This window comes from Paramisgurnus dabryanus, chromosome 1 (genome assembly GCF_030506205.2).
Source record: "Paramisgurnus dabryanus chromosome 1, PD_genome_1.1, whole genome shotgun sequence".
Taxonomy (NCBI): domain Eukaryota; kingdom Metazoa; phylum Chordata; class Actinopteri; order Cypriniformes; family Cobitidae; genus Paramisgurnus; species Paramisgurnus dabryanus.
In genome coordinates, this window is record NC_133337.1 from 66,025,004 (window position 1) to 66,048,016 (window position 23,013).

At 36.7% G+C, this 23,013-nt stretch overlaps 2 protein-coding genes across 6 annotated transcripts in view; one reads left to right on the forward strand and one right to left on the reverse strand.

The window, feature by feature from the left end:
• Positions 1-2,090: 2,090 nt before the first annotated feature.
• On the reverse strand, positions 2,091-8,849 carry dhrs7cb (dehydrogenase/reductase (SDR family) member 7Cb). Of its 2 annotated transcripts, none has more exons than XM_065253543.2 (7): positions 8,721-8,849; positions 6,810-6,966; positions 5,362-5,474; positions 3,829-4,039; positions 3,643-3,735; positions 3,329-3,490; positions 2,091-2,393 (listed from the first exon to the last, which is right to left on the reverse strand). In XM_065253543.2, exons 2-7 carry the CDS (start codon positions 6,961-6,963, stop codon positions 2,182-2,184), a joined length of 945 nt encoding a protein of 314 aa, XP_065109615.1. In that variant the 5' UTR covers positions 6,964-6,966; positions 8,721-8,849; the 3' UTR covers positions 2,091-2,181. The 2 variants fall into 2 exon arrangements, with proteins under 2 accessions (XP_065109615.1, XP_065109614.1); XM_065253542.2 differs by having other exon boundaries at positions 8,659-8,834.
• Positions 8,850-10,473: 1,624 nt separating this feature from the next.
• The window catches only part of mprip (myosin phosphatase Rho interacting protein), a 56,829-nt gene continuing 44,289 nt past the window's right edge, over positions 10,474-23,013 (forward strand). For 3 of the 4 annotated variants that reach the window (XM_065253538.2, XM_065253540.2, XM_065253541.2), the window contains exons 1-3: positions 10,474-11,339; positions 18,597-18,674; positions 19,107-19,172. In XM_065253538.2, coding sequence (XP_065109610.1) covers positions 11,217-11,339; positions 18,597-18,674; positions 19,107-19,172 — 267 coding nt within the window. In that variant the 5' untranslated portion in view covers positions 10,474-11,216. The remainder of the gene's footprint in view (positions 11,340-18,596; positions 18,675-19,106; positions 19,173-23,013) is intronic. The other variant, XM_065253539.2, reaches the window with a different exon arrangement.

The window sequence follows — 23,013 nt, forward strand, 5'->3', positions numbered from 1 at the left end:
ATTTTCTAGGCCGATATGGCTAGGAACTATACTCTCAAAATAGTCCCCTACTATTGAAAGGCGCTGTCCCAAATGGCACACTCCGGACTTGTGGTCCTTCTCAGAGTCCACACTTTGATGACATCATGTAGTGCAGACTTTAGAGACCCTTGATGCAAGTCCACATGGGTGCACCGAAGTCGTATTTTGGGACAGTCACGCCGGAAATAGGAAGAGAAGTTGCCGTCAGTGTGAACTCCTCCCTTCCGTCTTCTGATTGGTCTGTTTGCTCTTTTGCAAGGACTTTGCCGAAGACCGCAGCAAGGAGGCAAACACTTCAAACACTTGAAGTGTGCTGATGAGCACACTTCAAAGCGTAAAAATTAAAGATGGGACACCCTACGGACTAAGCGACCACGCACAATTTAAGGCCATGAGACCGAAAGTCCACATGAAGTGCATAGACAGGACCATAGTTAACAAGGGCGCTGCGTAATATCATTGTGCTTCCTTGCAGCCATGGTACGGAAGCAATGTCCTTGATTATTACGCCAGAATGAGAGTATAGTTCCTAGCCAAATCGGCCTAGAAAATCACAACTTTTATTTTCCGTCCGTCGTAGTACACAATGTAACTACAGAAGGGGCAAGTTTTAAATAGGAAACTCTTATTTTTGAGCACAATGCTAATGGTCTAATCAGATTCAATGGATAATGCTAAGCCATGCTAAAAGTGGTACCACCAGACCTGGAGATCGGAATTCCTAAACGGTAAAAATCAAGTGTTTAACTCTAGGGGACCTGGGAAATGAGCCTATTTTAAAAAAAAGTGGAGTGTCCCTTTAAAGGCAATTTTCTCAATATTTAGATTTTTTCTAAAAGTTGTTTCCAGCCAAATATTGTCCTCGGCCAAAAAAATTGACCCTTATGACTGGTTTTGTGGTCAAGGGTCACATATGTACCAATTAGGAACAGATTTGGTACCAATATCTACCTCTGAGCTACTCACATATCTTTGAAGTACTAATATGCACTCTTTGTTGCCAATATGTAGGCTACCTCTGAGGTCATACTAATATGAGGTATACTTATGCAATTAATGCAATTTATACATAATTGCATAAAGGCCGGTACATTAAATCACTTTAAACAGGAATCAGTGGAAAATAGCCTGAAATGTTCTTGACATATTTGTTCACATTATAATGCAATTAACTGTTTATAATACACACAATTTAATAATATCCCATTTAAACCCTGTTTTGGTATTTGATCCATGATCTTATCCCTTATCTCACTTAGTTTAAGTACATCTTAATCACATGTCTTATATCAGAAATCAATTAAATGTACTATTAATATGATATAGTCATTAGGAAAATACTGACACAATTATTAAAGGATTGTGTTAACAACAATGTTTGCATTACATTTTTCTATACCAGCAGAATGTTTTAGACTTGCAATTAGCGCCATCTACAGGCACAATTTTGCTTTAAAGTAAGCCTTATGAGTGTATTAATCACATGTGGCCTATAGGTGTTGTTAGTGAGCCACGTCTGAAACAGTACATTTAGGGAATTGTCTATGAGTAATTATATCATTGGGTGTCAATTTGTTGTCCAAAGTCAAAAAAAACATATTTTTTTTATTAAATGTTATTTCATTATTAATTTGGTTTTTAATTGTCATGGCCCATGATGTGTTAGAAAAAAAGAGAGAAAAGAGAGAGAGAAAGAGATGTGTCATCTTGTATAGATCAACTTTTTGTGGACTAACTAGTTCCCACCATGAATATAACCATAGATGCTACATTAAGAATAGACAAACAAACCATCAAAATAATTACAATTACAATTTTAAATGGGACATGCAAAAGCTTTATTGTTTAAGATTTCTCCATATGACTAAATTACAAGAATGTCACATTTCGCTGTAACTATAATGAATGTCCACAAATGAAATTATTTTTATATCAGAACAGACTGGAAAGAGGGTTCAAAGCTTGTGAATCAACTAAAAGCAATTCCTCCGGTCATTCTTTCACTGGTTTCTATCTTTCTCTCTCTCTCTCTCTCTCTCTCTCTCTCTCTCTCTCTCTCTCTCTCTCTCTCTCTCTCTCTCTCTCTCTCTCTCTCTCTCTCTCTCTCTCTCTCTCTCTCTCTCTCTCTCTCTCTCTCTCTCTCTCTCTCTCTCTCTCTCTTTAGTTCAGTTGCTCATCCATGTGTCCATCCTTCACCCCAGCAGCAACCACAGCAAAGAAGAAACTGGGAATCAGTGAGCGGGTATAGAGGGCCACCCAGGGGATGGGGTGAGCGAGGAGCACCTCTCTTCTGTGCCAGTTCACCGTTCTTACTATTTCGTGGGCCAGGGCACTGGGACTCACTCCGTGAGTTTTCAGCTTGCTAGAGATGTCTGGTGGAAATGTAACAGGCATAAAAGTCAAGAATCTGTGGCTCTGTCCAAAAATCATAAAGAAGAGAGCAGCATAGCAGAAGCATAGCATTGAGCATAGACATAAAGTGCTTTACATAGACGGTGTTAGCAGCAATAAGATAAACAAATGGCTTTTATGGACTAAACACAACTTCCGGTAGACTTCCACATGGAAGATCGATAAATAAACACAGGCCGGAAGTTCACTTTGGTTCAGGCGTGTAACCACAACAATGCACGTGCATCCGATGAAACCGTCTATAGGCCCAGTGTTTCAAAGCACTGCAAACAAACAACTACACCCTTATAATATGCATATAGACAGTACACATGGGTAAAACTACTTATTCATAAGAAATATATGAAATATATAAAGTTGCCTAACATCTTGAAAAAAAATTACTAAACTCTTTCACTAAAATGCATTTTGAAGGACTGCATAACGATTAATAACGACGAATCGTGTGCAGAATAAAAGATTTTGTGTTCTATCTATAATTTATATTATATTTAAATATAAATACTTAATATATAAATCTATTTTTTCCCTTAAAATTATACATGAATGTGTGTATATTATTATACACAGTACACACACATATATGATGTAAACAAAATAATTTAATAATTTAACTTTTTTAACTTATAGCAACTTGGAACAGAAAGAGTGTCTTAAAGCAAAGCTAGTTTAATCCTTCACCTTCCCGATGGTTTCCAAATAGAAGAAAATATGTTCAAGTTACTGGTTATTTTCAGCAAGGTGAGAACTACGCACGTCAGAAAACAGATGTATCCAAGGGTGTATGTCGACATTTTTCTTAAAAGTTGTAAAACCTTCTAACCACTAACTAGGTTAATTATTACATGTTGCTACTGCTACATGACAGTTGTTTAGTGACTGAATGGTTACTCACATGCCCATAGGGGATTGGTGGGCTGGGTTTTGGAGGGAGTGGTGCTCTCTGTTACTGCATTAATAAAGGTGTGACTGATCGTACTGACAGAGATCCCATACTCCTCCACCTCTGCTCTCAGACAGTCAAAGAATGCCTGGACAGCGTGCTTGGAGGCAGCATCTTTAAAATAACCACATCAATATAAGAAGCAGTACATAAAACATCAAATAATCTGTGCAGAAATATGTGGAGGTTTCTGCAGAGTTTTAGCCACAGATTCTCCTATGGACCTGCATGTCAATCTATTCTACATTGTGATGATTCACTCTTACACGAGGTACGAAATGGGAGAGCCAGTTTCCCCTGGATGCTGTTGACCAAAACAAATTGGCCTGCCCTCCTAGTTATCATCAATGGCAGGAGACCTGTAGAAAGAAAGAAAGCAAGTTTAACATCCTTTCTTCCAATAAACCGATTTATCTCACTTTGTTGCAGTATTTTAAGCTACAACCTTCTACCTTTGGCTAAAGTAACAGGCCCGAAGTAGTTGACATCCATTATAGTTTTATCCATATCCAGAGAAAGATTCTGCACCGGTGCTTTGACCTTCATGCTGCTGTTGCATATCAGGACATCTACACAGCCATAGGACTCCTCAATCTCTGTGATCACTTCTGAGATGTTCTCCATATCGCTGAAGTCCAGCAGAACAAGCTTGGGTGAAAAAGTCTTAAACAGGAAATACAGTAATAAATATCAGGTATGGAGACAAAGTCCTTTAAAAAGTCACTGCACTCTGCGGCCACATTTGCAATGCATCTGGAGAGTTATTTTAGTAATCCAAGGTCAAGAGCCCTATTTTAACAATCTAAGCGCATGGTCTTAAGCGCACAGCACACCATCTAAAAGGGTGTGACCGAATGCACTTTTGCTAATTTAATGATGGGGTAAATGGTTTGTGCGCCTAGCGCAGAGTCTAAGGGCACTATCATACACCCACCGCAATGCAGCGCAATGTGTGACAAAATGGGCGCACAAATGGCCGCAAATTCATTTGCAATTGAAACAATGTGACGCTGGACAGGAAAATTAATACTGCGCCGTGCTGAAACTAGCAATAAACACTTGCGTCGCGCATTGTGCTGCATTGCGCCAGGTGTATGACAGTGCCCCAAATGTTCTTTACCTTAATGAGGGGCGACCAAAATATCTAAAATAAGGTAAAAAAAGACACACATACCGACCAACAATTAAAACTGAAATAAATTTTTTCTGGAATATACACCGAACAACATTATTAATGCAACACTTTTGTTTTTGCCCTCATTTTTCATGAGTTGAACTCAAAGATCTAAGGCTTTTTCTATCTAAAATGCATATTTCTCTCAACTATTGTTTAGAAATTTGTTTAAATCTGTGTTAGTAAGCACTTCTCATTTTTCTCCATCTACCTTACAGGTGTGGCATATCAAGATGGTGTTTAGACAGCATGACTATTGCACGGGTGTGCCTTAGGTTGGACAAAATAAAAGGCCACTTTAAATGGCCACTTTAAATATGTTTTACTGTATTGGGGGGGGGGGGGGTCCGGGGGGTCCAAAAACTAGTCAGTAACTGGTGTGACCACCATTTATTTATTTATAATTATTTATACATATTTACATATTTTTATAAATATTCTTAAGCTCACATCTTTGTCACTTTTTTCACCTCTGATGAGTTTGCATCCCTGAATATAGTTATCTTTATAGTTATCATCCTTGGTGATGAAATGTAAATGATGTTACAATTGTCTGTTTTCAGAAGGAAAATTAAATGCCCTTGATTTCATTTTGCTGTGTAAATAACTAATATTAAAGAGATATATTTTGTTATTTTTTAGTCCTATGGGATTTTGAAAGGAGATCTAAAAGAGATCCATGGACATCCAGCTGTCAGAGAGGATATCCTGCCATTGTACATAACAGAGGAAAAAACATAGACACACAGATACAATTTGAACTGTACAATTCATAAGACAGGCTTGTTGAAGGATTCCTTTTTATACTTACTGTACTGGGGTCTGATCCGCTGCACAGGGAGTCATACAGAGATTCAAGCTTGTCCCAGCTTGGCCCGCACAAAACCAACCTTGCCCCACCTTCATGAAACAGTCTTGCACACTCTGGAAAAAAGTGAGAGAAATTATTAGATAACAAGCCAGCAGAGAAATCAGAGGACAATGATATTAGAAGAATGCATAACATTACATTAGTGGAAAGAATGGGCAACCATGTGATTAAATGCAGTCTATCCTTAGTAAAACATGATAAAGTTGTTATCTGTTCGTTCCTTTCAGAATTGAATGGCTGTAAAGTTTTCTGATGACCTAATCACAAAAATGAGGCTGTAGAGTCCACAATCCCATCAATCTTTACTCTGATGTGTGAAAGCATCCAGTTGCTCTTTATCAGTCCACTGCTTTATTTGGTATGGCTGCTCTCTGCCAATCTTAAACTACTTTGTTTTAGACAGACACTATTTGTCCTCTATACTGCACAGGTGTATTGAGCAGATACTATACAATATACTTATCATTGTACAGTATAGTGTAAAACACTTTATATTAACTTTCTTGTTAACACTTTACAATAAGGTTGTATTTGTTAACATTAGTTAATGCATATTCTAACATGAACTAACAGTAGCTACTTTTAGTAAATGTATTAGTCATAGTTCATGGTAATTTCGCATTACTAATACGTTTTTTATAAATTTTAATGTATTGCATTAGAGGTGGAGTGCACAATAAAGCCAGTGTTGATATTTGAAATCACCTAAACAATCACGCCCCTACCCCAATAGAATCTTGACCTTCTTTTGATAGACCCGCCTTACACATTCAACCCAGGCAATGATGTTGGTTAGAAGACACGCCCCTTACTGTTGATTGGCTACAAGTGTGTTTTGGTAGTCGGTCCAACTCCCTTTTCTAAAGTGTTTTTGAGAATTTGTGCACTCTGCCTTTAACTAACAGTAAATTAAAAAAAAATCTATATTGCTTGTTAGTTCAAAGCATTTAATGTTAACAAATATGACCCTATTAAAGTGTTACTATTTGCTGCCTTAAATTTATTTGTTTAATCAACTGATTTACAAGCCATTTCAACTTACTATTATTGATCTTGACTAGAGATGAGTTGTTATAACTTTATAAGTTGTAGCAACTCTTTTCAAGATAAATAAAGACAGCAAATACTCTTTACAGTGTAATATAAGCAACTAGTATTACTGTATTTCTGTATTTTATATAATGCAACAGATATAGTGTATGTTCAAATGGTGTGTATTCAAAAGTTACTTTGATTCAAAAATATTATTTTAATTTGAATAATTACATAGCTTAACCTTGGCCCGTTCTGGACAAAAAGCTAGAGATCACTTTATATAACTACTATGTATTTATATTGTTGTGCGTTTGATGGTGTGGCGAAGAAGTCACTTATACATCAAGCCTTACCGCTTCCCATTCCAGATGCAGCATCTGTGATCACCACCACTTTGTTCCGGACCATGGACTTGGACATGAATCGCATGACCTCATTGTAAACATAGTAAACTCCAGCAAAAACCACTATCAGCATAGGCAGAATCATAACAGATGGGATAGCCATCCTCTGGAAACCAAGAAAAACAGAAGTTAATAGACTGCTCGTCTTGTGAGGTATAAAACACTACTGTGTGTGAGGTCACAATGAATGATCCCAAAATCATGTGTAACTTTCCAAACCTATTCCATGCTTGTGAGGTTGGAGATATATGAAAGGTTTGTCAAGCTGTGAGCTGTGAAGAACAAAGGCTTTCCTATTATCATAAGTCAATATTTTTGGCCTGACTATATATAAGGTGAAGTATGTATGCTGTTAAAATGCAGACCCAGATGACTCTGGGCTGAATCTGCATCCAAAGTCACCAGCTCCAGTGCTGATCCTGTGCGGATCTGGCCCGGAGTCATCTGCTGTCTGGGTATGCAGTTATAAGCTGATTTCCCTGATAAGTGAAAACATTGACTATAACTAAATATTTATTTGTTTAAACATCCACACATCAACCAATCGACCTAATTAATACCGATTTGTACAACATTGTGTTAGTAGCAGGGAACACACTTACTGATTAAAAATAACACACTGTAAGACACTTTGGATACAAGCACCTGCCAAATAAATAAATGTCGAATCTAACCATAGATTTAAATCTGGACTATTTGTATAGCTGACCAATAGAAGACAATGGAGGTCATTATTTTTGCAACTCTGTTCACTGTCTCATTTTTTCAACAGCATTGGATTAAAAAGGGACAAACCCAACCCATTGGGTCGTAATTTAACCTATTAGTGTTGTTTCAATTCAAAATGCTGGGTTGTGTTTACCCATTGTTGGGTCAAATATAAACATTTTCAGGGATAATCTAACCCAACAGCTGGGTTCGTTCCTTTTTAACCCACGGCTGGATTGACAATAACCCAGCATTTTTCGTGTGAATTCTTAAGTAATTTACAGTAGTATATACTATAGTCCACTTTATAACTGCAAGAGCACAATATATGCACTATTCGGTCTTCTTCTTATTTGTTTCACAGAAGAAAAATGTCATAAGGCGAGAGATTTAGCAAAATTTTCACTTATACATCAACACTGTGATCTATTTATAATGGGCACACAGAAGAGTTAATAAATAGCACAGAAATGGTTTTCAATCAACAATTACCTCTAAACAGGAAACACTTGTGTACACAGATTAGTCATTGAATCATCAGATGTGTAAAAATCATTAGATTGGAAAAAAGTAACAAATATGCCTGCAGAACAGTTGTAAAATCATTATTTGAGTTATCTGTACACTGGAATATATCAACAAGCAAATTAACAAATGCTAAACATAGTTTTCTGTGATCATTTGTCCCTTCAGTAACGTTTGTAACATTTGTCTGCTATCATTACTTCCATAAAAGTGAAGCTGAGAGCAAGTTCTAAATATACACCGTTAAGCTACTGCCCCTTTTGCCAAGTCACCTCCATGATACTGACATTAGATATACAACAAGGACATATTAAGACATTCATAAAGTGAATAAATGAGCCGGTCACTGCTCTAGCCAATAAAAGTTTTTTTAATTTTAACAAAATATTCCAAAGTCCAACACAAGCAAGTGTCACAGATAGATTAATCTCTGGCTAATACTGATATGGAGTCAAAGAAAGACACACACACACACACACACACACACACACACACACACACACACACACACACACACACACACACTGCAAGCGTCTGTAATCTGCTGTATTTTCAGTGTACTTACAGTGTATCTAAAGAGTTAATCCAGATTTAAGTGGAAATGTAGTTTGTTTCTGGTTACTTTACCAGATTGAACCCTGTCAGTTCCCTTGTTCATTCAGACCGACTCCCAATGCAGCCGACACAACTTGTCAGGATCATGGATCTTTTAATAGCATGTGTCCGAGTTAGCGACATGTCTTGTATGTTGTGCATAGTTTCGAGGGCATGTGGAGAAACTGTCTTCAGTTGATCTCAAGTCACACACTGTAGAGGGGTTTCTTTCTACTGTATATTGTTGTAAAGTATTAATGTTTGAGCTAATAATGCAGATTGTTAAAATGGTATATTATGTTATTTTACCAAGGATATTTATTTATTAGGTTACCTTGTATTATACATGTAAGGTAAAAACAATAAAAAATCTATAAAGATAAAGATTTTTCTATAAGAATTGATAAACAAACCATCTAACACATGTACAAAGATCTTAAATGATTTTGGATATTTGTGATAATTAATTACAATAATTTTGATATTTTATTGAAATCAATTTGCGTTGCATTTCAAAAAACAATAGAAATGTACACATGCCAACATTAAACAATTCTCATTTTTCCACAATTTTCAAACAGTTACAACACCTACATATTTTTAAAGACCCACATAAAATGTCAAAAGTACTATTTGTAAGATCTAAAAGTATAACGATCTACAAACATAGAAAATACAAGAAGGTCTACAATAAATGTTTCATGCCATGCATTAATCGCATTTTTGATGTTTTAAAAATAATTATTGATAGATAAAGGATTTTAGCAATAAAGTGCAAATATCTTAATTGATTTAAGGATATTTGTGTTAATTAACTAATAACTAACAATAATATATAATATAATTTTGATATTGTATATAATAATATTGAAACAATTTTGGTTTGCTTTTTAAATGAGGTAATTTTAATATAATACAATATGTATATATGCAAGTAAAAATTTAATAATTCTTACTTTTTCACAATCAAACTGCTAAAACACACATAAAATGTACTATTCACTACACACATCTAAGTACTATTTTAAAGATCTATAATTATAAAGATCAGGTGTACATAAAGAGGTGTACAATAAATGTTTCATGTATGCCATGAATTGTTATTTTATGTATAAATAATTATTGAGAGATAATGATAATAAATTCAGACAAACTATTTAGTGTTTTGATTAATGAGATCTATTTGTAAATGGTTTTTCATTCACAAAGAAAATATGAAATTATTAAAAAACTAATTTATATTAGTTTTTTTCCATTTATTTATTTATTCATTTATTTTATACATAGAACTGCCAAAACACTTTAGATGTAGCCTAGAATTATGAGAAAAATGTAAAACAACTTTATGATAGGTCTACATTATCCTTACATTTGTTTTAATTGCTTTTTATATTTTTTTTCTAAAGATTTTTAAATTAGCTTTTTTGTGCTTTCAAAAACTTTGTCAGGTAACATTTTTGATTTAACTTTAAAAAAAAAAAAAAAAAAAAAAACATACTATGCAGAAGTAGAGGATACATAACAGATCTTCCGATTTCTAAATATTTTCACAAAGTTTTCAGAATACATTACTCTTTCTTGATCGCTGTAGATACCTGCAGTTGTTTGTATATTATGTACAAGCTAAAGCATTAATTTGCTCAATGTGTTTCTTAATATCTGAATAAAAATTCCAGACAGTGGCCACAGGGTGGATATCTTTTCTTCAGGACCGTTCTTCATGAAAGCGGTCAAACTCTCGCGAGATAAAATGAAATTCCAGCAGCAAATCTGTGAGCTCGCGCGACCTCCCTCCATTGGGAAGATCGGACCCAATTGAGGGGAGAGAAAACAGCCCCTCTTAAGCGCTGGAAAACCTCTTAAACTACGCGATTATACAAACCCACGGAGTCACAACGCTCGAGTTAAGAAATATGCGTTACAGGCGGAGGCTAAAATGTCAACTTTCTTGAACATTGGGATTTTTAAAGCCTCAGTAAACGAGCCGAAGGAGAGGCTTCATTAGCCAGCTAACTGACGCTAGCACAGCGAAGTGCCTGAAAACTTCAAGCCTGAGACAATTTGCGATTGGGACAGAAAACCAGAATACCTCCCACTCTCGTCGTGTTTTTTCCCTTAACTTTTAGGTTTTTCGCATCACGTCGGGCTGGGTCCAGCTTCATTTGATCGGTGGAACACGTGAAATAATCGCTTTGTTTACCGCTTGCACAATTCCAGCATTGATTCTCGCAGAAATGAGATTAGAGAGTCGCTTTGTGAGGGCAGGCCATGAACTCAACCACACCAGGCAAAACACAGAGCAGGCCTGTTAACTAGAAATCTGTTTATATAAACTACTCAAATTCTGCACTTAAACCTTCTGCTGTTGGACTTCATTGAGGATTAGGGAAGAAGATTTGGATCTGCTATGGTTTACATGGCGTTGACGGTGTCAAGAGTCGAATGAAAGAGTGTCGGGAGCAACGTTATTTTTTTCATCTTTAACGTTACATTTGTGGAATTTAAAACACGCAAAAACAGAGGATTAAGATGTCTAGCGCAAAAGAAAACTCTTGTAGGAAATTTCAAGCGAACATTTTCAACAAAAGCAAATGTCAGAACTGCTTCAAGCCTCGAGAGCTGCATCTGTTGACGGATCAGGATCTCAATCAGGTATGAGAGGTGCATTTCACGACTTTGTGTGGCAGATGATATTAATGTAATATCTAACCTATCCATGTAAACAGACGCAATGTTGTGTAAATATGTCGGTTCAGTTTTGTTTGTAGTAACCAAGAAGGTTGTAGTCCTGACAATTGATTTTCATTAGCTAACAGCACTTTATCGATTAGATAGACTGTATGCAAAATAAAGCTTCTCGTGAAAGGTGGTTGTCTTCAAAGTTATAAAATGATATATTTTATACAGATATCATAATAAACATATAAATATTCACATCTTTATGTACTATAGGAGATAAATATGTGCATGGTTATAACATAATACATGTATGGCTGTCACTCAGCTTTGTTTTCAAACATGAGAAGGAGTGTGTATTAAAAATATATCTACTAAAATGCTTAGTTTGGTAGGTAAGTATCTGAAATCAACGTTAATGGTATTAAAAACAACAAAATTTCTGTATATAAAGTCTGCTTCAATACAGTTGCTATTCGCCATAAACAATGTATTTGTTTTCTTAAGACGTTATTGGTTGGAGCTGTTTTGTGTTTGTCACTTTATAATGGCATATATTTGTTAAGAGCTTCAAGTTGATCATTTGTTAGTTCTTGGAAAGCATTATTTTTCATGCTGGAGGGGTTTAAAGGAAGCCTTTGATTATGCCAAGGTTTGTTTTAACCAGAACTTTTTTTTTAAACCACCTCAAGATTATAGGTACTTTATGACTTTGCTGCTGGATTAAAAAAAAAATTGGCCTTCTCATCATCACGCGTGTCTGGTTTTGAGTGGGTTTTTGAGGTGAGCTCATGCAAACCGTTCTGACTTTTTCTTGAATTAACTTATTCCATGAGAAACCAAAAATGAGTTTTGGTTGTTTGAATGTAGCATTTCATATCTTGAAAAGGCATAAATGACAGAAGTTACAAACCATAAAGGCCTTTATAATTGATCCCATACCCTCAACCCAATGGTTAACAGGCCTTTTAACCCATTGAGCTACGTCAGCATCCTCCAGCATGTGTGTGTTGTGGGTTGAGAGAGATTACCAACGGTTAACCCTTTATCTGCAAGAGTCATGAGTCACTTTATGGATTACATCACCCTAATGGTGTGAACATGGCCCAGCGGTCATTATTACCTCAAGCTTTTGTGCTCTTGGCTCCACCGGTGTTGTATCAATATTTTTCATAGGGGTTGGGTTTATTTTAATTTATGAAAGATGTGCATAAATATCCTGTTGTTTAATTGTTTGTTTTGGCACCATCATTATACAAGGTTCATTCAGTTTAGCATCTGTAAGCCCAAGCACATTAGATTTTTTAATTATTTGTATAGAAAATGTTAATTAAAAGAGTAGATCATTGTAATGTGCACTTTTAGGGGCAATTTACATGGCAATGATTTCAACCACAAACAGGAAAGTTTTTATAAGGTTTAAGACTGAAGTGTAGTTCCGTTTTGTGTGTACGAGGGTTAGTGTACAGGGTGCAAGACGCAAATCAGGCTGCATCTGAAAGCTCTAAAATGGTGCCTATGGAGGCAACATTCCAAGGCATGAAGGCATCAAGTCATGTCCGAATCCAATGTTTGGTTAGGTTCCTGTCTCCTGAGATACCTTTATTGTCCTGTCCCACAATTCTTTAAATGGACGTGCGTGGGGAATGTGATTGGTCGAGCCTGGTCAAGTTCGAAAAAATGATATAGGACCAAGGAAGAGGCTGAAGCACAAATTTAGTGTGAATTCATTTATATGTAGGGGTGTGACGGTCATTATATAACCGTGAGACCGACGGTTATAGTTGAACACCGTCATTAGAACTCTATAACCGCCAAAACCGTGTTATTAAAATATTTTTTAAAACATTTTTTATCATAAAGAATTTTTAAATACTATTTAAAACAATTGTTAACAGTCTGTGTTACACGCCCCCTCACGTTCTCACGCAGTGAAAAATACAGAGCGGAGCAGACACTGACAACGCGCTGACATACAGGACAGATCAGGTTACTTTTCGGTTACTTTTGAGATTTAACATATTAAACAAAGTCTCACCTTTCCAATCATCTCTTCCTTCTAGTTAATTTATAGCATCAAATAAACATGAATGACCATGAGAAGGAATGTTGTTTTAACCGCGGAAAGGCGTCAGTACACTCCGCTTTTCAAGTTCAAATCCTCCCATGCTAATCTACTAACTCTCTTGAACGCACATTCACTGCTAGTTGTCTTGCTGTTAATTTTAAAGAAACGTAGAGCAAGTAGCTAATCAGTGTCTAGTTTATTCAAACGCCGAGTGAGCACTGTGCAGCGCGTCTGCGGAGAGTGTTTGCTGCGCGTGGCCATTGTGCTTTTACACCGGCTGCGTTTAATAACAATCTCAAGTTCATATTACTTTCTTTTACCTGCGCATTTATGAGCAAAACCTCTTCAATACGCTTTTAATCCACATTGTTTTCGTGCTGTTCTGGTCCATGTAATGACAGATATAGACACAATTACAGACATAAAAAGCCCAATGCACAAAACTGTTTCTCTGAAGATTATTAAAATAGATGATAGATAGAGGATTAATTTATGCTGGGCAGAGAGTGACAGCGCAGTCTTCTGGCAACAGTGTGTTTTTTTAATATTTCATTGCTTTCTGTTAAATTGTTCAAAGTTATTACTGTTTAAAACACACTTGGCATCACATTCATGATTTTATGGTAAAATGACACTTTCCCGTCAATCCACGAGCATTTAAACGAGCAAAACGCCCCCCACATACGGTTATGCGATGAACCGTCACATTTGACTCACGTCATAACCGTCATCACCAATTCTGAAACCGGCACACCCCTATTTATATGTTCACTTTTTACATGTTTTGATTGCATTTCTAGCGAGAAATTAGTATTGTAGTTTTCAAATTTGGAATTAGTTACCACAAGGCGCTCTTTGGTTCAAACAGAATTCGGTAATGCTGTCAATGAAGTCTGTTCGAATGCATTTCTCGGAGCTGCCCTTATGCCTCCGGTGTTGTTGCCTCATGAGGCAGCAAGTCAGCTGCCTAAGCTTTCGGACGCAGCCTTTGTAATCAGAATAGTACTCTTTACGCACCCCGCCAGATTTTTGAAAATCATGCATGCACGTACAGGAGCATGTAGTATCCAGGACAGGAGGGGTATTGAAATTTGTTGCAATGCAGATGCTTCCAACGTTTGTGTACGTTTATAAATCAAATAAACTTTGCTTTGTAATGCTGTGCATTCAACCATGCGTACACATGAAAAAAAAAATATTGTTTTGGGGTCCTACAAATTCAAATTTTTCAAAACAAGAATCTATTATTATATCCGTCTAAACAAAACTGCTTGATGTTTTCGCCATCTTGATTTTTTTTGTATTTTTTGCTCTGTAGAAGAATTTCTATGTTTGCAGGCGTGTAGCGTTTCTTTACAAGATAACATCGCAATCTACTGACCTGGCACACGTACAGTGAATTCAGTCATATTTATGAATCCATGGAAACTGGATTATTTTGGCAGCGTTGTCAAAAACTTCAGTTTTTCACTTTATCATTGTTGTGTAAACATAGCTTTCTGTTGTTTAATTGTTTGCTTTGGCACCATTATTGTCAAGGTTCAGTTAAGAGTGTTAGAGCAAGCACATTATCAAAGTTATAGGGTTTTTTATTATTTGTGTACACCTGCAGCTTTTTGTTGTCTTTCTTCCCAAATGTTTACTGTATTATAAGAGAGTGGCTAAAAACAACAGCGTTTGCTTTGTTAATTTTAAATGCACGCAATGGGTTTATTATGGATTGCTTACAATGACGCGACATGGTGTCCTATTTTGTGCAACGCTACTTTAACTTCATGACTCGCTTTTGCAGCAGTTTAGGTTAAGATATCTGGGTATAATGCACTTTCATACTAAACTCATTGAGAGAGTAAGAGAAAGAGAGAGAGCATGCTCTTAGGAAAGGTTTTTTCAATTTCCGATTTTTCTGTATGTGTGTCCTGCCAATGCAGATTTAAGCCATTTCCGATTTTCTTTCATATAAGCTACAAACAAAAATCCACTTTTCTTTTAATAAAAAAACTTTATTTTCATCATAAGATAAATTATAACACATTGCACTTTCACCTAAAAATCTCAAAATAAAGTAATCTCAAACTCAGTCAGGCTCATTGAAATTATGTTAGATGTCAAAATATCAATTGGACAGTTGTGGTTAGTATGAGGTAAATACGTTGATTGATCATGCTTTTTAACAAAATAAGCAATCAGCAACATACAGTGAATTCTATATCCATCATTCTAAATGTATACAAAGTCCATTTAATGTCTTTTAGTTTGTAAACAGAATTAAAGTGCTGTTTTCAAAAATTGCGCATGTGCGCAGAACTATGAGCTTTATAATCGGGGAATCCCTGGGATGAGTAACGTAGAAGGAAACTTGCGAATGAAGAAAAAATCTTGAAATTAAATGACAGAGAACTAAAACCCGACAACAAAAGCAGCCTTTAGATGCAATGTACGTTATTTTCAGCAATAATCTGACATTAAATTGATCTGAACGGATTAATTAGTACTCCACACCCTAATTGACATCATAAACTATATTGGTTCAAATGACGGATGTGCGAAAAAGTTACTATGTTTTCTTGAAACAGTTGTGACAAGCTAGTTAGTTTGTCCAACTGCGCATTATCCTATGGTGGTTTAGCAGTGAGTAATGCCGTTGTTTGGGAAACGCACCCCCTAAGCAGAGTCCTGGAATCAGGCGGGTGAACTGGTGGAATAATATCAATGTATCATTTGCAGATGCGGGGCAGAAATCAATATAGGCACGGGCAGACTGCATGGACGATTCGGGTTGTGGTCTTTATGTAAAACGGATCACGTTTTCGGGTTCAGAATTTAAATTAATACAGCTTTTGGGTAACCGGTCAAGAGCTGCTTCAACTGCAAGTGTGCATGTGGCTGAAACTTTATTGCTTGCGCAACTGGCAACAAAAGGACCGGCTCGGGATCGAAATGTCGTGAGACTGACCATCCGGATTAGTGTTGGGTGATATGCCCCATTTTGAGATTGTCCTATTGTCAGCCTGTAAGATCACTGATACACGATAGTATCGGATATGATGAATAAATAAATGAGTTTACTCATTTATTTTTTCCTTTTACACTCATTTATGACAAACCACTCGATTGGTGGACAAAAAAGAAGCTGATTTACTCGGGCAACACTGGCACGACCGCAACCTTCTTAAAAGAGAAAGTGAAAAGTGAAGCCCACAAATACTCTCATGCGAGAAAAAGCATGCAGTGCGCATGTTAATGTGAAACTATGATGCTGATAAAAATAACAATCGCCATTAAAACCCGATATCGGCAATATGTCTGACGATCGCCGATACACAATACTGATGTCTATCGGAACAACCCTAGGCCAGATCATGCATAAAATCGGCCAATTCCGTCGATCGGTGCATCTCCAGTTTCTATCAATTAATTTTAGTAGTTAAATGCAAATATAAAGTAAAGAATACAAGTCTTCGTAGGCGGGGTACATTTTAAGTTGTTGCTTTTCTGTGCATGTTTGTGAGTGTTTAAATTGTGAAAAGGATCTTTGCAATATAGAAAATCTTATCTTGTATTACTTCAAGTTTTTGTATTACCTGGCAAACCAAACCTAAAATGTTTGCCCTCATTCTGTAATTTAAACATTGCATTAATGGTCACCTTGTTAATGCTCACTTTAATTTTGCCAAGTTAATTTTTCTTTGTCTTTTTATTTGTTTTACAGTTATCTGATCCTCTATATAACTTGAAGACTGAGTGCAGTGTTGCAATTTTTGATCCAAACAACCCTTTAAGTGGATGTTGGCATTGGCAACACACAGTCATTTATTTAGCTTTCATTTATATAAGACTTTCAAACTGAAGTTTTCGGTTCCTTTAAGGAGGTTCTTTATTTCTCTAAGGTCCTTTCAGAGGAGCTCCATGGAATTGAAAAAGATGACAAAAATGCGCTTTATCTTATTTTAGGATTGCAGAATCGAATCTTAAGATTTTTACCATTGAAAGCAAGAGCATTTAAACCCGTCATCCTCAGGACCTATTAACCTATACAGGTAGAATAGAAAGATACAATTTACTGCCTAGCCTACTAATAGAAAACGACAGAAAATCATACAGTGTCTGCATAAAGCAATTGTATTTTAATTTGACTTCCAGCCCACATTTTCAAGATAGAAAGTTGCGTCATGTCTCTGTGCAATTCTCATGCAGAAGGAGGTCCGCTACGACAGGGCACGCGAGGGACGGGGGCTTGTGAAAGGAAGTGCGTGTTGGGAAAGTGGAGCAGAGTTTCCCAAAGGTCGCTCCCACTTCAGAAGCTGTGGTTCAGCATGGAGAGGAGGGGGTTGTTTAGGTGGGGGTAGAAGTTCAGGGCGAGTGCATCCAGGGGTGAGGGGGATGCAGGGATAAAGTAGACCACTGGGACCTGCCCACCCTCTGGTTTCAGCCTGGGAGGAAATTAGAAGTTAAACCTGATGCGGACAGTAGGGCCGTAGGGTTAGGTGTGAAGCTGGAGAGAGGAAGCAGGCCTTCAGCGTGTAGAGGAAAACGCAGGGGTGTGCCGTTGCTTTTTTGGCTTCGTGGCCCATCAGAGTTAAATGCTTTACTCACAGCTGTGTTTTGTTTTAAATCCCCCTTCCTGAAAGAAGAAAAAGGCTAAATATGGTCCCCAGGTAATTTCTGTTGTTTTAAAGAGATATTTATGGATATGATCTGTGTACATTAGGGTTCTGCAAGGGCAAAGGTTTTGTGAAGATGTTCACCCTGATATCCCTTCTCAGTATGTTAAATCAAGATCATTAATAAGTCATCTTTAAATAAGAGGTCACATTTTTGATTGCAGGTGAGAGACGCATCTTGATATAACATTCGTACCCTTGAAGGCAAAACATCTGCTTGCGTACACCATAGAGAAGCTATATTAACATGCCTAGTCCTGCTCGGCTGCGTCTTTTCATCAACCAGTAGCCTACATGTTCAAAGTAGTCAAGCTTGTTTGTTAAAACGATCATATTTTCCAACAAGTCTGTGGTTTGCGCCCTACTCTTTCAAGATGTTCATTTATTTTGAAAGATGGAAAACATCAACACAGTCAAAAGAAAAGTTGTTTCCCTCTGACTTCCATACACATGTGCCATTGTTTATGTGTGATTTAATATAATGTTTTGGTTTCATTGCAGGCCAAACCAATATATGGTGGATGGCTTTGTTTGGCTCCAGAGGGGACGGACTTTGACAATCCAATGCAGAGATCCAGGGTAAGAGGACGGGGTGTTTAAAGTGATTTGGGGGAAGGGATACTATTTGCCGACTGTTTGGTTTAGTATTCGTAGACAAATGTAGTATCTGATATACCTGATCGTAAATGTCTGATACACCGGAGTTAATGTTTTTGGTAATATGGCGGTATTTGCCATTGATGAATAGGCACTTTTTATAGTTTACTGCAGGGGTGTCCAAAGTCGGTCCTGGAGGGCCGGCGTCCTGCAGAGTTTAGCTAAAACTTCCCTCACCATACCTGCCTCAAAGTATCTAGTCTGCCTAGTAAGACCTTGATTAGCTGGATCAGGTGTGTTTGATTAGGGTTGGAATAAAACTCTGCAGAGACACCGGCCCTCCAGGAGCAGGATTGGACATCCCTGGTTTACTGAATATGAACTTGACATGAATGATCTCTCATTTTAAAACAGAAATGGCAACGGCGATTCTTCGTGCTTTATGAACATGGCTGCTTGCGCTTTGCATTGGATGAATCGGTAAGTTTTACATCGCACCATTGTACATTAACTCTCTGTGTAGATTGTTTACCTAATCTCTTGTGTGTGAATCAAATCACTTCGTACAGATATTTATTTTCTTCAAAGCTAGTTCGACCAGACAAAAAACCCCACTAACCTCAGTGGAATCCTTTTCAATCAAAGGAAAATAAAACCATATCAGTACAAAAATAATCGATGAACGGTTTGTTGCTTTGAGAAAAGAATGAGCAAGGGATTGTCAAACAGCAGAACATGGTCCTGTGGTTAATGAGAGCCCAAGCCACCCTGTTTATTTCACAGGAATGTGACATGGCTGACCAAATTAGCTGCCTGATCTTGACTGAGATTACAGAGTTTGTATGTAAACAGTTGGGCCCACACACATACTCTTCACTAGGAAGATTGAGAACGCTTGAGCCCTCAGTGTGGTTTCCCTTAAGACCCTGCACCTCTTTTGCTTATACTCCATTGGCTGTATCACTTCCTATAGGAAGCCCACTTAACGCAGTGCAATTTATCATTTATGTGTGTAAAGAGAGGCAAAAGATTTGCCAGGGTGGAATCGCAGCATTTTGTTAGGTGACTGAGAGAGGACAATGTTTTTATTTTACTTATTGTATGAGTGGTGAAGACAAAAGAAGCTAGTTCAGGGTACTACAGAGTTTCCTGCAATTGTTATGCTTTAAAAATGTTGTCAGCTCTGTTGTCTTTATAGCCTTTTTATCTTTGTGGGTAGGTTTCAGGAAATGCTGTCAGGTTATTTCAAGAAAATAGCCACTTCAGGCTATCAACTGCTTTTGAAAAAAAAACCCGTTAAAAATACACAAAAATCAAAACGTTTTACATATAACTTATTACGTCAACTTGATTTTTAAATGTAAGCGTAAAAACTATCGTGATAGTGAGTATCGTGATATTTTGTTTGGCAAAACGGTATCGAAAAAAAGCTATATCAATATTTTAAAAATATAAATGGCAATTGTTTTTCGTTTGAAGTTTATATCCTGACCACTAGAAAGCACTCTCTTGTTTCTGAACTTAAACAGTGGCAGGAAGTACTTGCATAGGGGTGCGCCATGAATATTATTGCAAAGGTTTGCACATGGTGCCGTGTTCTCAAGCTTTTCCAAAATAAAATAACATCCTAAAATAGTAAATATCCTAATTTATTGGCTCACTTTACAGCATCTCAACCCCTGTATCGTGATCTGTATCGTTATCCATATCATAATGCGAGATTCTTACCGATCCACAGCCCTTTTAAAAATTATTTATAATTTGTGATGTTGGGCAAAATTTATTTGGAAATTTCTGTTATTTGACTTTGATCTACATAAAAATGTTTAGGTTACCCACCATTTTAAGTTTCAAAAAGACATCAATCCTAATTAGGGCAATTGTTTTGAGTTTTCAGATCACCGCAATGATTGCACATCTCTCTAAAAAACACAAGGGGGAGCTGCAGCGTCTGTATAAACGAGAACGTATAAATGGTGCTCCTTAACTGACTGTGTAACACGATAAATTGCAAAGCCATTCAATGCAGTGGAAAAACAGCATTTAAAGAAATGTTGCAAAACTTTGATAAGCAGTATGAACTGCCAGATAAAACATACATTTCCAAAACAGCATTTCCAAATTTAAGGTGAAGGATGCTGTTCTAATGGATCTGTATGAAGTAGATTTTTTTGCAGCCACTACAGACATGTGGTCCAGTACTAATATGAACTTAGTAGGTTTGGCCACTTTATAAAGGCATGTTCTGGTATAGTCAGTTTATTCTGATTGCATTTTTATTTTCAGTAATTTTTCAGACAGTTTTTTGTGTTTATTTCTTATGAAGAATTGTAAGTTTTTGAAAGATATATTCAGAATTAAATGTCAAAAGCAAAAAAACAGGCGATTAATCGTCATAATCATCAAAGCCCTAAACAGACAATTAATCATCATAATCGGCAAAGCCCTAAACAGGCAATTTATCTTCATAATCGTCACAATTTATTAGACGTCAGCCAAATTTCATAATCGTGACAGCCCTAATCCTAAGTATTACTGATTGAAGCTGTTTTTATTGTTAAATTGTTATTATTGTTATAAATGTTGCATCTCCAGTAAAAGAGAACAAGTGGTTACATTACAGCTGTCAGGTTTATAGTAAAGCACATGACATGCTGAACGTCTATGAGGCTAAATGGATTTTCATAAAAGCTCTATTTCATTTTGTCTTTCTTTTGAAAATCATCTCATAGCGTGATGGTTGCTTTTTCAGCTGTATTGTTAGCTCTTGTTAGTTTTCCTTTTTTTAACAGTTACATATTTGATACACGTTTTCATCCAAAGTTACTTACAGTGCATTAGAAGTATACATTATTTATCAGTATGTGTGTTCCCTGGTTGCGAACTCATGAGTTTTTGCACTGCTTATGCAATGGTCTACCACTGAGCTATACTTTAATGGCTAAAGGTTTTTTCCATGAACATAAGAAACGCTCTTCAGACTTGTTTTTCACTCACATTAAAATCTGAGATAGTGTCCGACTATGGTTTTAGATGCTTAAAACTACATTACCTTACTAAGCTGTATAAGCATGTTTCCATCACTTGTCAGTTACATTATAAGAGCTGGCCTGTAAGTAGCTATTCATGTACTTTTAGTGGTGAATTTTATAAACATGACTTGAGTTCATCGACTGTCAGACTAAGATGTTCCGACTTGGTTTAGGATTACATTTCCCCCCAATATGCCCTTATTTGGAGAAACTAAAGATGACTGCTAGTGACGCTGCTATACTCTGAGAATGTTAGACCCCCAAAACCACATTGAAATGTAAAATATGCTTTGAGATTTGAATCCCGCAAAGGGCCCTGCCACAGTACCTATTTCGACAACGAGACCAAAGAAAATCATCTCATGATAGCTTAAAGTGGGATGTCTTTGGGGTATTTTTCTTTTTCTTTGAACTTCAGTATGTGATGTGGTACGGTCCAGTGTTTCTCCACTGGTTTTGCTTCAGGACACAGATATTACACTGGGCATCAGTCGGTAACTCCAACATAGTGCCAACATTTTGTGGGACAATACAGCAATAAGCCACAAGACCACAGGGTTTTCCCTGGCTAAAAGTGAGACGGATGTGGTACTATCATGATCATGTGCATGCCAGTATGCCTACCGTACCTTTATGTGTCTCAACACTTAACAAGCAAGCAACATATTTTAACAATTTTAATAATGACTGAAGAAAATGAAAATTATGAACTTATTTTATAAAACATACAATTATTATTAAATACAAGCAGACAAAGTGTTTGTTTACGATTAACAATCAAAATGGTTTATAAGCAAAATAAATTTTAATTGTTTAAAAAAGCCACTTTTGCAGGGTTTTTTGCTTTCTTTGCGAAGAATCTTAATCCTTTGCTTGATCTGATTATGGATAGGTGAATGAAAGGATTGATAGATGGAGAGTTTAAAATTGAGTTTTTGTTTGAATTTCTTTGGATAAAAAACAGAAAAAAAGAGAGGTAAAGAGAGAGTAATTATGACAGTGTGATGGGTACAGTGAAAGAGGGGAAGTTTCATCAGGTTTCATCAGCTGAGATCATACTCATGTTTTTAGAGGCAAACACATTCGTGGATACTAAGAGAAAGACAGGCAGCCTGTGAAGGCAAAAAAGAGAGAAGAGATGACATTCGAAAGAAAAGCGAGATTGAAGAAAAGAGGGAGACGGACAGTCAGAAAAAGAACCAATGGTAGTTCACCATTCAATAAAACAAAACCATTGGCAGAACCAGTGACGGTTAACAGGGCTGTTCCAACCTTGACTTACGAGCTGG